General features: G+C 35.2%; 1 protein-coding gene across 1 annotated transcript in view; it reads left to right on the forward strand.

Annotated features, from left to right (window-relative positions):
* The window catches only part of LOC138700535 (uncharacterized), a 52830-nt gene extending 43011 nt beyond the window's left edge, over positions 1-9819 (forward strand). Inside the window, exons 3-4 of the mRNA XM_069827129.1 lie at positions 3521-3670; positions 9247-9819. Coding sequence (XP_069683230.1) covers positions 3521-3670; positions 9247-9405 — 309 coding nt within the window. The 3' untranslated portion in view covers positions 9406-9819. The remainder of the gene's footprint in view (positions 1-3520; positions 3671-9246) is intronic.
* Positions 9820-13792: the final 3973 nt, after the last annotated feature.

Consider the following 13792-nt stretch of genomic DNA (forward strand, 5'->3'; position numbering starts at 1 on the left):
TCATTTATCAGATGATGTAAATAGCTTTTAAAATAATGAAATCTCAGCTCCCACGGTGGTCTCGCGGCTGGGCTTATAATCGTGTGGTCCCGGATTCGATCCCCGGTGTACCCCGGATTTATAGCTTGTGTTGGGCAAGCCCGTGATCCAGGTAACACAGGGATTTTCTCTGGAAAGCTCCGGTTAACCTGTGGCATCCCAGAAAATCTCCATAATCATCTCATCGCGGGTGTAGCGTAGACTAGCCTCCTATAACGCACCCTGGGCAACGACTCTGTCGGTAAATTGGCCTACATAACTGGCTTCATATGGGTGAATGACGCAAGTTAATTAACCGCTATGGGTTAAAAGAATATTATTAATAATAATAATAATAATAATAATAATAATAATAATAATAATAATAATAATAGTAATAGTAATAATAATAATGTAATCTCACGGTATTGCAAATGGAAACTCATCCCGTTCTTTAAAATTCCATAATGTCCTAAGAATAAGCAGACATTAAGTCAAACAAATACAGGGACATCATTTTATTTTTACTTCAGTTTTTATTGTACCTGAGTTTTTTAATGTACTTCACTCCCATCCCTTCTACTAGTAAACTTCCACACGTCCTCCACACAGAACCAAGGCCGCATATGCAGTTAAAGTCGTCTTAGTAAACAGTACTGAGTGAGTATAGTACGTTCCAGAAATATGTTCGCGTTTTTCAGTGACGAAAGAGCTTTCAATATTGAATCACATTTTCGCACAGTACTGTCGTCCGTTTGCCTATGTCGCATCCCGGTTTCTCCCAACCGCTTCTGCTCGCCCCTCTGTAAAGGCTAGTGACTGAGCTGTCTTAGCTCTTTTCTGAAAACATTAATTTTTTTTCAGGAATTGGACGCCTACGTAATATTATACAACTGTTTAAAGTAACTTAAATAAAAGGGCCTCGTTAAGTAATTAACTGTCAGGTGATTTCCCCTCTTTCTATGATCGTGCGACATAACCTCTTGGACAGAAAGTAGATAGCATGTCTGAGTAATTTTATCTTTTCGGATCGGGCAGAATTGAAGACTGAATTTACAGTACGTAAGGTATTCTTTTATAGAGTAGGTACAGAATTATTTCAACGTGAGTTAGGTACTAGTACGAAGGACGAAACTGGTAATTGAATTAGGTACAATAGTATGTAGTGCAATAATATGCACAAAATAACTGAGGCCTGTATCGAAATGAACGGCCACTATTTTAAAAAATGTGTTTAAATATCCATATTATGATTATTTTTCAATTTAACTTCATTCCCTGTATTGCACGCTAATGTGCTCTACTAGGTGTTCATTTCAAAGTGTGTCATGACGTCACTGTTGTTGGGTCACCGATTTGAAGCGAGTTTCAGTTTATATGTTAGAGAAGTTGCCTATTATTTAAGGCGTTCTTCAATCTGAACTTGAGAACGTGTACGGTATAACTTGAACGTCGTAGCAACAGATGGCGGTCTGTACGGTCTGTGTGCTACCATAACCTCTTTCGAACTGTGTTTTGCGCCGGCAAGTCGTACGCAGGGTATTTGTTATCATCGGTTGCGTACGGTAACATTCCACAACACAAATCAAATGCTCCGTGTCCATGTTGACCGTCGAAGTTAATGTCAACAAATACATAAGTAATCGTCTTAACCCTCTCCCCATATCCCGACAGTACGTATTTCCAAACAGTTCACATTCCTGCCACTACCGGCGTTATCGTACGTATCGGCACGTACTCTTCAGAATGAACGCCGTACTTGCTAGCCAACTTCTCTGCCTCTTAGATTATACACCTGAGCTGCGGAAGTGTAGGAAGATTGAATTCTCTAGGCTCATCAGCTAGCCACATGACGGCATACAGCGAGCCAAGACACATTTTGAACTGAACACCCAGTAGATAGTATAATATACGCTGCATAATGAATACGGCCGCATGGATGGTCCGAATAGGTAGCTCAGTTCGTGAGTAAAAACACTTATTGTTAATACTGTACTGTATTTTGATTAAACAAAAACCTAATGAAAATTACCAAACTCAAAATCGCGATATTTCCTAGTCTACGTAAATGGATGAACTACTTTTCTTCCCTCCTATACCTAGTAAAGTGGTTTGTTTGTATTTTATGCCAATATCATAGAACTCCAGTCGTGGAAGAAGTTAGCAAACCGTGTTTCCGGTTCTCAACCGTTAATCCAAAGGTATAGTCAAGTTAATATTAGAAATGTTAGTAAAAATAGTATAATGTCCCTGTATAAGAAGAATAGTTCACAGATTATGCAATTACTACACTGAAAGCATAAGAATGAAATAAATAATTGAAAGCTATAGGCCTAAGCAGTAAGAAACTGGAAAAGATAATTCAGAAAATTTGGAACCACAGAGAAATTGTAAGATTTCAATAGTTTTATCAGCGGTAAATTACTCCAGAATATGCCTGTCAAAATTACTCGTACTAGTGATAACAATGTTGCAACTTCAATGTAAAGCAAATATATAACTTTATAAATAAAAGGTATAGAAATACATAGTAATAAAAACGTGTAAGAATTTTTAAGTGCACATACCATAGTGGAGGATAAAATAATATTTCATGTAGGATAAATTTAACCTGTTCTACCAAATAAACAGACAAAGAAACTTAATAATAATAATAATAATAATAATAATAATAATAATAATAATAATAATAAATGCAATAATACTAACGTTTTACAAATTTTGAAAAAGGAAAGTACAATGAAAGATATTCCATTTGCAACGGAGAACTGGCAACAGAAACATGTAAAAATATTCAAACACGCTACAAAGAACACATTAAAGCAATAACTAGAGGACACAATACATCTACATACGCCGTCCACATAACCAATGCTAACCATACATACAATAACATAAATGCGGACATGGAAATCCTACACATAGCCTACAACCCAAGAACTAAAAACTCAACACACTAGAACAATATGAAATATACAAACACACTAAAACACACCCAGATCAAATTCTGAACACACAGATCAATTTCAGTACACACACACTATTTGACTCCACTTTTCAACAATCAAACGCACCCACACAACAGGCAGAGAAGTTCGAGATGACGCCGAGATCTAGTAGGCTCTGAGGATAGTGTGATGAAGCGCCGAAACAGCTGTGAGCCGCACAGACTTACATAATTAACACGAGTAAGTCCGCTAGTTAATCAATTACTCAAAATTTTGTTCTCAGTCACAGACATTACGAGGTAAAAATAAACTTCAAGAAAATTAAAAGTATTATAAGTAATTGTTCACTTTATTTTTTTCATAATAGAACCTAGAAAAGAGCCATAATATCGCATGTTGCATAATATGATAAATGTTTAGTATGGCTACGTACAAATACTTAATACCTGAATCCTTAAATGTAAACTCACAAAAAATATTGCATTATATACATGCAAAAATTTAAGATTATATAATTATCAGAAATAATATCAAGGTAACGTATTTACTTGCAGTTAATTTACGACGTCAAGAAGAGGGGGATGATGGTTCCTTTTAAAGGAGAAAAAGATATATGCGAAGAAATGGCGAAAGCAGCTCAAGATCCGGAAGCACAAAAGAAGTTGAAGGAAAAAAATATTAGTGCTACGTGTCCAGTCAAGAAGGTAAGGCAGAGCTAAATCCTCAGAACCAAATGTATTTCATCTGAGTCAATAAAACGAACTTTCTGCGTTATATATATATATATATATATATATATATATATATATATATATATATATATATAATTTTTTTATGCTTTATCTAAGACTACACGAGTAATTATATTTTTAACTTACAAACTAATTTTTATATTCCATATACTGTATGTGCTAATGTTAGGATTTTTTTTTATAAATGATGTATGTATACCTGTTCACTTCACTTACGTAATTCGGGTTCCACATATTGCGGATAGATGGCAGGACCATGACCATTTTCAAGTTGCACATCACTTTGGCGGGCCACGATGTGCATGGTGTGTATCTGTGGAGAATTATGTCATGTACTAGGATGAGTTTATTTATAAGTTCATGTAAGTGTAGTGTAGGGAATGGATGAGGATGATGATGAAGATGAGGAAGGAACAAGAGGAAACCCCATGCTGACACGTAGCCTACTCCTGTCGAATAGCACCCAGGGGGCCGCCAGGGTTAACGTCCCTGTCCGACTGCGCAGATAATTTGAAACGCGAGCAACGCATGCGCAAGAGTACTATTGAGCTGACCAAAAATGTCGTCAGGCTTTCATTTCAGATTACAGATAGGCCTATCTAATGTTCCGTTACAGCTTACAGTTGTTAGACCTATCTTGGTGTCATAGGAGTTACGTATGGTAATGCATACGCCTATTTAGCAAGTTTCTAGAGGATCAATTTCTGCCCTATTAGCATATAATATGAATATTAATACCAGTAATGAACATCACTCGATTTTCCTTACGTTATACATGGTGATTTATACAGAACTAACACATTTCTTTCTTTCTTTCTTTCTTTCTTTCTTTCTTTCTTTCTTTCTTTCTTTCTTTCTTTATTTCTTTCAAAACGAATGATGCTAGCCACAATTTGTTATACCTCACAAGTAGAGTACAAGTATCTTTGGGAGATTACTAACCTCTATAGCAAATGTTGAAAATTATTTATTTATTCGGCTGCAAATTCACTTAATGATCAATTTTTAATGTCAAATTAAGTAGGAGTTTGATTCCCTGTCACGATATTCTGTATATTTATTGTAGTATTCTTTCAGAGATCCATTTATTTCCAATTTATTTATCAGTCCTAGTATTGTGTTTCTTTGGAGGGGGAGATTACGAACACCAAATTCTCTCTGGTATGCTCCTTGAGTACTGTAATTGAATTCGTAATCCAGTATTGCTTCACAAGGAAGAGCCATTGATTTAATGTGTACTGCATTTTCACTGACTAAAACAAAATGTGGAAAACAGCTCCCAACAATAAGGTATAAAGAATAAACATCTGCGTATCCTGTGATAGGGAATGAAAACTTCTGCTTAACCCTTTTGATGTTAAAAACTGGTCATTAAGTGAACTTCCAGCCGAATAAATAAAGCATTTTCAACATTTGCTGTAGAGGTTAGTAATCTCCTAAAGATACTCTACATTTGAGGTATAACAAATCATTGTGGCTAGCATCATTTGTTTTGAAATAAGGAAAGAAATGTGTTAGTTCTATATAAATCACTCTGTATTATTACTAAGGCCTCATTTTCTAAAAGGCAAATTACAGTACAGATTATCCACTGGCGTGGCTTAGGCGGTGACAGTGTTTGGATGCTGGTCCGGATTCGCACTCGAGCGTAGGTTCGATTCCCGCTTGGGCTGATTACTTGGTTGAGTTTTTTTTTAATTTTTTCCCTAACCGTAAAGTGAATTTCACATAGTGAAATGGCAAGTCCTTGGTCTCATTTCGCCAAATACTAATTATCACCAGTTTCTTAGACGGTAAATAATGTAGTTGTTGATATAGTGACACTAAACAACTAACTAAAAAGAACGAAAGTTTCAAAGTGCTAACTACGTGCATTTCATGAAAACAAAAATTAATCAAAGTGCAGATTACTTGTTGATATTCGCAGAACAGTAGAAGCTCTTAACTTCGACAGAAATCAAGTTTGACATCCTATAGTTCGACTGGTTACGTAGAAGAAATAAACAAGCCCCTATACGGCCACTAAGAAATGGATTTGCCATTTGAATAGAAATTGGTTCTGTGTCTTGTAGTGATACTTTTGTTAAAGAAAAAACAGAATATTTTATTGATTAGGACATCCATATTTAATCACTCATTTTAAATTAATGAACTCTTATTTTTTTATTTGAGAATTGTGTCGTTTGTGAGACTGAACTGTCGAAACCCACTGTGGTACTAGAAACCCATGCACAAGTCTCGGGGCGAGCAGGAAATGCAAGTACAGTACTGTATTCGTTGATGGATAACCAATAAGAATTTGTATTCATTTCGCCTGCCACACCCACTACCCTAATTGGAATGAACTTTCAATTCTGTTCAGTCGAACTTAGGAGAGTCCACTGTAGTTACTTTCTATTTTTAAGATTCCAGATTTAATGGTTCCTGAAGAAACAGGTATACGATTAAATTTATTAATCGTACTTAATGATTAATATTTTACTACTGGTCTACACAATTGTCCTCATATGAGTGAATGACGAAAATTCAAGTATCCGCCATTAGTTAAAAAAAGTTTTACTATGAAAATAAAAATAAATAAATAAGAAGGAGAATTCTTTTAAAGCTATGGTTATTCTGTATGGGTAATCATTTCATCTACAATATTTCCGGTGCTTCTTCTATATCTACAAATTATATCTCTTGTATATGAGTGCCTTGTGGTAGTAATGTTGTGTTACACGATTGTTTGTTCGTCTGTTATAGTATTAGCAGGACGAATAGAAGAAATAGTGTACGCACTCTGTGAGTTTACACGGATCCGCCGCAACGCGGCGCTGTTACTGCTATGAGCCTGACTCGGAAGGAGTTCACAGTACTTGTTACGCTGAATGTAGTCCTTTTTAAAAGCAAATTTCTTCCATTTAACCCGGCTATTCGTAACTTAAGAAATGCCTTTATAGTCTCTTATTCACAATTAATAGTCTTCTATCAGGTAATACTATTATGAACGTTTTTAACAGAAAATACAATGGGATCTGAAACGTTGTAAAAGCAATATTATAAGTTCAGCATTTAAATAATATTTTCGTAACAAGCTGCATATTCAGGGACAGAAAAAACCTACAAAATGTTAGTAAATAAAGAGGTGAATGATATTTTTCGTGCCTATAAATTAATTAAATTATTCACACGGATTAGTTGCCTCTTACCTTCGAGAGTTTGCGAGATGACTTGACGGATTTACGAGCTTGTAATTTATCTTCGGATTTACTCTGTCCTGGAGAAGAATCAGCACTTTAAGTAGTGGTAGACTAATTTAGTAATAATAACCATGATGTGTTCTCTGCATCAACCTGCTTTCGAAGACTGGATCGAAAGAGCATCAATGGTGTCAAAATAGAAGATGTCATCCACATTGCATTTGCTGAGCTAATCTTTTCTTTAATTTTCAATTCTGTTTGAATAAGTACGTCATACACAGCTTGGGAGGGATGGGTTAAAAAACTGACGTTCCTACGTGATCCGTAGTCTTTGATTTGGGTGAGAGCTGCACAATGTTTAGACCATTACATTCCTGTCGAAGGGCACAGAATACACGCAATAAAATTAGAGGAATGACTTACGACATAACCGGCCACATAATACACCAAACATCTGTCAATCAACGCAGCAGGAGTGGTATTCACCAACTCGGACACAGCACTTTCCCAGTCTTGACCATGTATTTTTTCATGAATAACATTTTTTTTCTTTTATACAAGTTTCTACAAACTTCTTAAATGTCTTGCCGCGTAATTTCACATTTCGAGCTAATGTTTCGCATTTGATTCACAAACGATGTGAGTAGTTCATCAGAGTTTCCAGCAATGTTAAGCATCTGCTTCGTAGTAAATACATGTGGAAGAAATTTATTGTCGAAGAATGGTCATCTGAACTGAGTGAAGACAAAATTCCGAAGTGACGTTCCAAGGGGTCTTGGACGAGTTTTCCTGTTAGGATATATTTGTATCCTTTGCTCCAGATTCATTCGCTCATTTCTAAGGTACTCTGCGAGGTTACTACTAAGCATTGTTGTAGCAGACGCAAATGTGTTGGTTGTAGTTGTGAGACACTGAAGAAAATCAGTAAGAAATTTGTGATCAGAAGAGTCTTTATAAAGAACCTTAGCAGAAATGTGTGAATTTAATGCGCCGACAATAGAGTTTAAATGCTTTGTAAATACTTCAGTGCCCTCACTGCCTTTGAAACCGGATGACCCTACTTCCCGATAAGATTTGAGCCCTTTGGCGACACTGTTGCTGAAGAGTTGGAAAGCGAATCCGGCATCCATTCTCTTAAAGGACGAGAGATCTAAATGAGCTGTTGTGAAACTTGGGACAAACCCTACACATTAGCATATCAAGATAAGTCTTCCTTAAAAAGTCTCCTATAAAAACTAAAATTGATATTTTTCTCTTTGCAAGAGAGTTCAGTTTTATCATGGAAATAATTTCTTATGCATTTCAGTATGTGCACAATATCTGAGAATGCCTGTATCTTTCTTTTTTATCGTCGAACGAATTAGGAATATAGTATAATTCTGAAAATTTTTTTCCACTTATTTATAAGACTTCCAGGCCTTTCTATTTGTTTGACTGCCATCACAAATGAAACCGACTACTCTCGTCTCAACTGCTTCTAATTGTAATATAACTTGTATAAGAATTTTAGCGAGAATGTCACCTGGAGTAGCGTTTCTACTAGCGTAAATAGCAATTGGTTGAATCCAATCTTGCATAAATGGCATAAACATCAATACTAATGCATTATTTGCTAATTGATTCTTTTGGATATCAGTCATGAGATCTTCGAAATCAAAAAATACGTCCATTTTAAGGGAATAATTATTATTAAATTGAATTTCTTCCCTGAGTTTGACCTCATCGAATATTACCGCTCCGCAACGTTTATTTTCGTATATATATATATATATATATCATCATTTCGGTAAATTAGGGAAAATGTGAGGTAGAGTTCCTGGTTGTAATTTTCAACACACTCGCGGTATTGCTGTCATGACTTTTTATATTAAAACAGTCTGATCGGTTATTTACCGAAAGCTGCCTATTTTTCCGCGAAATCGCTCTGACCCATTTCCCAAACTCATTTTTTTTTTCTTTGGGAGATGAAAAGAAATGACTTGTTACACTATTTCTATTGTATTCCGAGCTACAACTCGGAACAAAACAGTACGGAATTTTTGTAATTGTTTTGTAAACCACCATACAATATTCTTTTGTCACTGGTTAATTCAGAGCACAACGAATTGAAGATATCTACATAACTCTCAACAACGAATCATATTAACAACCCTTAGAAACTTTCACCATTAAACGCGCGAGAAATATACTTTCGGTGTCTCACTTCAGACAACAGATGGCTCCTAGCGATCGAAGCGCCACTAGTTATCAGGTCCGCCACCGACAATGAGAAAGCATAGGAGTGCGTACACTATTTCTTCTATTCGTCCTGGTATTAGTAAACGTAATTTATTTCCTTTTTTTCAGAGTAAAATGTGTGCTCCATTAGATGAGAAAATGGACGTGTCCAAGTATAAGGACAAATTCCGCCTTGCTGCTGGACAATATACTGGAACCGTTACATTATCCTGCGACAGTGGAGAAAGCTGCTTCAAATTTGACGTCGAATTCAAGAGAGGCAAATAAGTGGAAACTCATTCAAATATATTGCCAGCACCATGATAGATGGTTTAGTTTCAGACGAAATCCGATATTTCCATTGTTGTAGTGATTTTAATAGGTTGCAATGAGAGGAAATCACACCAGTCTATATCAAATCACCACAGTCTATACAAAATCTTCATAGTCGATACCAAATCGTTTTTCTGCTAAATAATATTAATATGCATAACAATTGTGCTCATTTTATCTTAGAATTAGTTTGAAGCTGAAATAATTTGTAATTGAAGAAATAAACTTAAAATTGAATTTCGACTAATATACGAATTTATTAAGATAGCACATAAGAATTATAAAATAATAAAAGCAGGAATCGAACTTGTAAAATCTAACATAGATACATAGTAATTTTGGGAATTTATTGTTCGAGTCAAGAAAAAAATAAAATAATAATCAACGTAAATACAATGAAGAATCTTTATTAATTTCATCAAAATAATTTAAGGACTCCCTGCAAAAAGGAGGTAACTCCACTTTTACAAAGTTGTGGAAAACAACAAAAACATTCTAAAAAATTCAAATTTTAATTGAGCTCCTTTTCTTTTTCAGAATATATCCTAAGTATCTCGGAGTTTCATTTTATCACTCGCCCATTTATTACAATCAGCATTTGGGGGGGGGGGGTTAAATATGAACAAATAATGGAGCTACTCACTTTTTACAATAAATTCAATATATATATATATATATATATATATATATATATATATATATATAAAGGTATTTGAAAGGACAAATTACCCATAAAACGAATATCTTGATAATCCTTTATAACATGAATTACCATACCAGCACACATAAATAATAATGCCTTAAATAATGCATGTGTTAATAAATGAAAAAAGCCAAAACAGAAAAACCTATAGATAAAATACTCATTATTAAACCTAATTGTCTTAAAGTAGATAAAGCAATAATTTTCTTTAAATCATATTCAAAATTATTTTGCACTGAACACATATACAGGCAGAATAAAAATTATGGAACAATGCTTGCAACTTCCTTATCTCTAATTTTATGAAGAAACTATTTGTACAAAAGTTGTAGGGCATCAAAGAAGGAATATTTTGAACATGTTTTCAAATACTGTGCTTTTCATCTATAAAGGCTGTGCCAATGAGTCTGTTTTTTAAATGACACCACGTAATTATTTTCCCATTTTTGGATTCTTCAGATCTCAGTACGTACGAAATCATATATTTTTTCGTCATTTATAAACTATTGTTTTGTAAAAATTACCTCTTATGATGAACAAAGGGAAATTTTAATGCTTTTCAGTACATCAATTTGGATTAAACAATTGCAGACACAAAAGTAGAAACAAGTGAATAAAGCTAACAAAAACTATTGAACAACAATTTTATATTATTTAAATTTATATTTAAAAAAAGACACATTGTAGGATATTCACCATTCAAATTTAATTGCAATAGTAATACAATACATGAAAGAAAACCCATTAGAACCAAAATTAGCATTGTGTTGTATCACGTGTTGATTTCAGTTCACAAAAAGTGCTCAAAATGGCCCCCGTTTACTGCCAAATCTATATTTGAAATTGTTTAATGTTCTCAGCAACACTGTTCTACAAATCTGCTGTATTTCATCCTAATTCTTCGTTTTAAGGCTTCCAAGTCTCGTCGTCGGTCCTGATAGACCCTCCACTTCAAATATCCCCATAACAAAAAATCTAATGGATTCAGATCAGGAGATCTCGGCGGCCATTCAATACTTCCTCTTCTTCCTGGAAATTCTTGATTTAAATAATTCACCACGTCCCTTCCATAATGTGTAGAGGCATCATCTTGCTGGATTAAGATATCATTTTGAATTCCTCCTCCTTCTCCACAGAATAAAGTAACACAAGCTGGAATTATTTCATTCTGCGGAAGGTTCAAATAAAGTTCCGAATTTAAGTTGCCATCAATGAAAAATGGGTTTATAAATCTGCCATCAATTATACCAGCCCACACACTTACTTTTTGTGGACGTTGTGTATGGTGTCTTATCATCCAACGGGGACGATTTACATTATCGTTTAGACAGAAAGTAGCTTCATCGGAGAAACAAACAAGGTAATAAACAAACAAGGTAATGTCTGATTGAACATATCATTGAGGATTTCAGCAAACTCATAGTACGTCTATTTTTTATTTTAGTAGGTTATTTTACGACGCTTTATCAACAGCTTAGGTTATTTAGCGTCTGAATGATATGAAGGTGATAATGCCGGTGAAATGAGTCCGGGGTCCAACACCGAAAATTACCCAGCAAAAACCCGAAAAAAACCTCAACCAGGTAACTTGCCCCGACCGGGAATCGAACTCGGGCCACCTGGTTTCGCGGCGAGACGCGCTGACCGTTACTCCACAGGTGTGGACCCTCCTAGTACGTCTATGAAAGTCATCTTCACCGAGTTCTTGCAGCAGATGTACCTTGTATGGGTGACATTTAACTGCCTTCATGGTCAACTGCAAGCTAACGAGTCGATAAATTTGGGCTTTCGTCTATTGCTAATACAATATCAAGAGCTTTTTCACCATCTGTAATTTGTTTTGACCTTACAGACTTTGGCTTATTTTTAACATTTCCAGCTTTATTGAACTTTCTTAAAATGTTAGATACCGTAGAATGAGTAATATTCCTTCCTGGATGCATTTCATTAAATAAGACACAAACCTCTTCTTGGATCCTCATCCTATCACCATAGCCGATCATCAGTAATATTTCAATTCGTTGTTTTTATGTAAGATTTTCCATGATTAATTACTTTCAGAAAGATTTTGGAATGAAGTAACCATTGTTATTCAGTTGTTTTTATTAGCTTTATTCACTTGTTTCTATAAGTTTTTGACTGCAACTATTTAATCCAGAGCCTCCTCATGTACTGAAGCATTAAAATTTTCCTTTGTTCAGTACCGTAAAATGGGGTGAATAGGATCAGTGGGGGTGAATAGGATCAAAACTTTATTCTTGGTTATAAAGTTTGTTATAAACTGTACTTGAGCGGGATCACAGTCATTGGTTACTATTATTGTTCTAGTAAGCAATGACTGTCTTCCCGCTCAATTGCAGTTTATAACAAACTTTATAACCAAGAATAAAGTTTTGATCCTATTCACCCCCACTGATCCTATTCACCCCATTTTACGGTACACAACATTGTCATCAAAAGAGGTAATTTTTACAAAACAATAGTTTATAAATGGCGAAAGAAAATAATATGAGTTTGTACATACTGAGACCTGAAGAATCCAAAAATGGGGAAATAAGTACATGGTGTCATTAAAAAAAAAACAGACTCATTGGCACACTCTTTATAAATGAAAAGCATAGTATTTGAAAATGTGTTCAAAATATTCCTTCTTTGATATCCTACAACTTTTGTATAAATAGTATCTTCATAAAATTAGAAATAACAAAGTTGCAATCATCGTTCCATACTTTTTACTCACTCTGTATATTGTGCAAATATCATAACCACAACACAAGACATAGCAGATATATACAAAGGTCACTTACTAAGTCATGGCAACTATTTTTTTAAGCAAATACGTTGTTATACGACATTTTATTATACACATATGAAAATACATAATGTACTTTATCAATCATATCTGTTGCATGAGTTTCTCAGGAAGTATTGTAGACAAGGGAGAAGAGTAAAAATTAAGAAAATATTATCTTATGTCATAATGTTGAGAACAATACATTAGTTTGCACGCACATTAATATATTAAAAATGTCTGCACGCACATTAATACATTTTGAACACATTAAGATCCTTCGAAGTAATCTCCAAGGTAATCAGCTGTTCGCTGCCAACGATGAGGAAGACGACCAATACCATCAGCTGCTCCATTGTCCAATCTGGCAATCTCGCGTCGCACTGCTATGTCTTCTCGTGTATGAAAGCGTCTCCCACGCAATGGAGCGTTCAATTTCGGTATCAAATCGAAATCGCATGGTGACAGATCGGGGGAGTAGGGAGGATGCTCTAGTACTTCCCATCTCCAGCGCCGTAAACGGGTCTGAACAATGGCTGCCGCATGGGCTGTTGCATTATCGTGAAGGATGATTGCATTGCCCAACAACTCGGGAAGTTTATTCCTGATAGCGCGACGTAGGTTATTCTGCAAATAAGTGTCGTAGTAAGCTGCAGTAACAGTCTGGCGATGGGGGGCAAAATGACACAACGAATATCATAAGCTAAAATGATCATTAACTTCACCGGAGATGTATTTTGACGGACTTTATGTTTTCCGGCGATCCTTGATGACGCCATTCAGCAGACTGGCGTTTAAGCTCGGTTTCATAAGCCTGGCCCAGGTTTCGTCAATGACAATGATCCTGT

Source organism: Periplaneta americana, chromosome 5 (genome assembly GCF_040183065.1).
Source record: "Periplaneta americana isolate PAMFEO1 chromosome 5, P.americana_PAMFEO1_priV1, whole genome shotgun sequence".
Classification (NCBI taxonomy): domain Eukaryota; kingdom Metazoa; phylum Arthropoda; class Insecta; order Blattodea; family Blattidae; genus Periplaneta; species Periplaneta americana.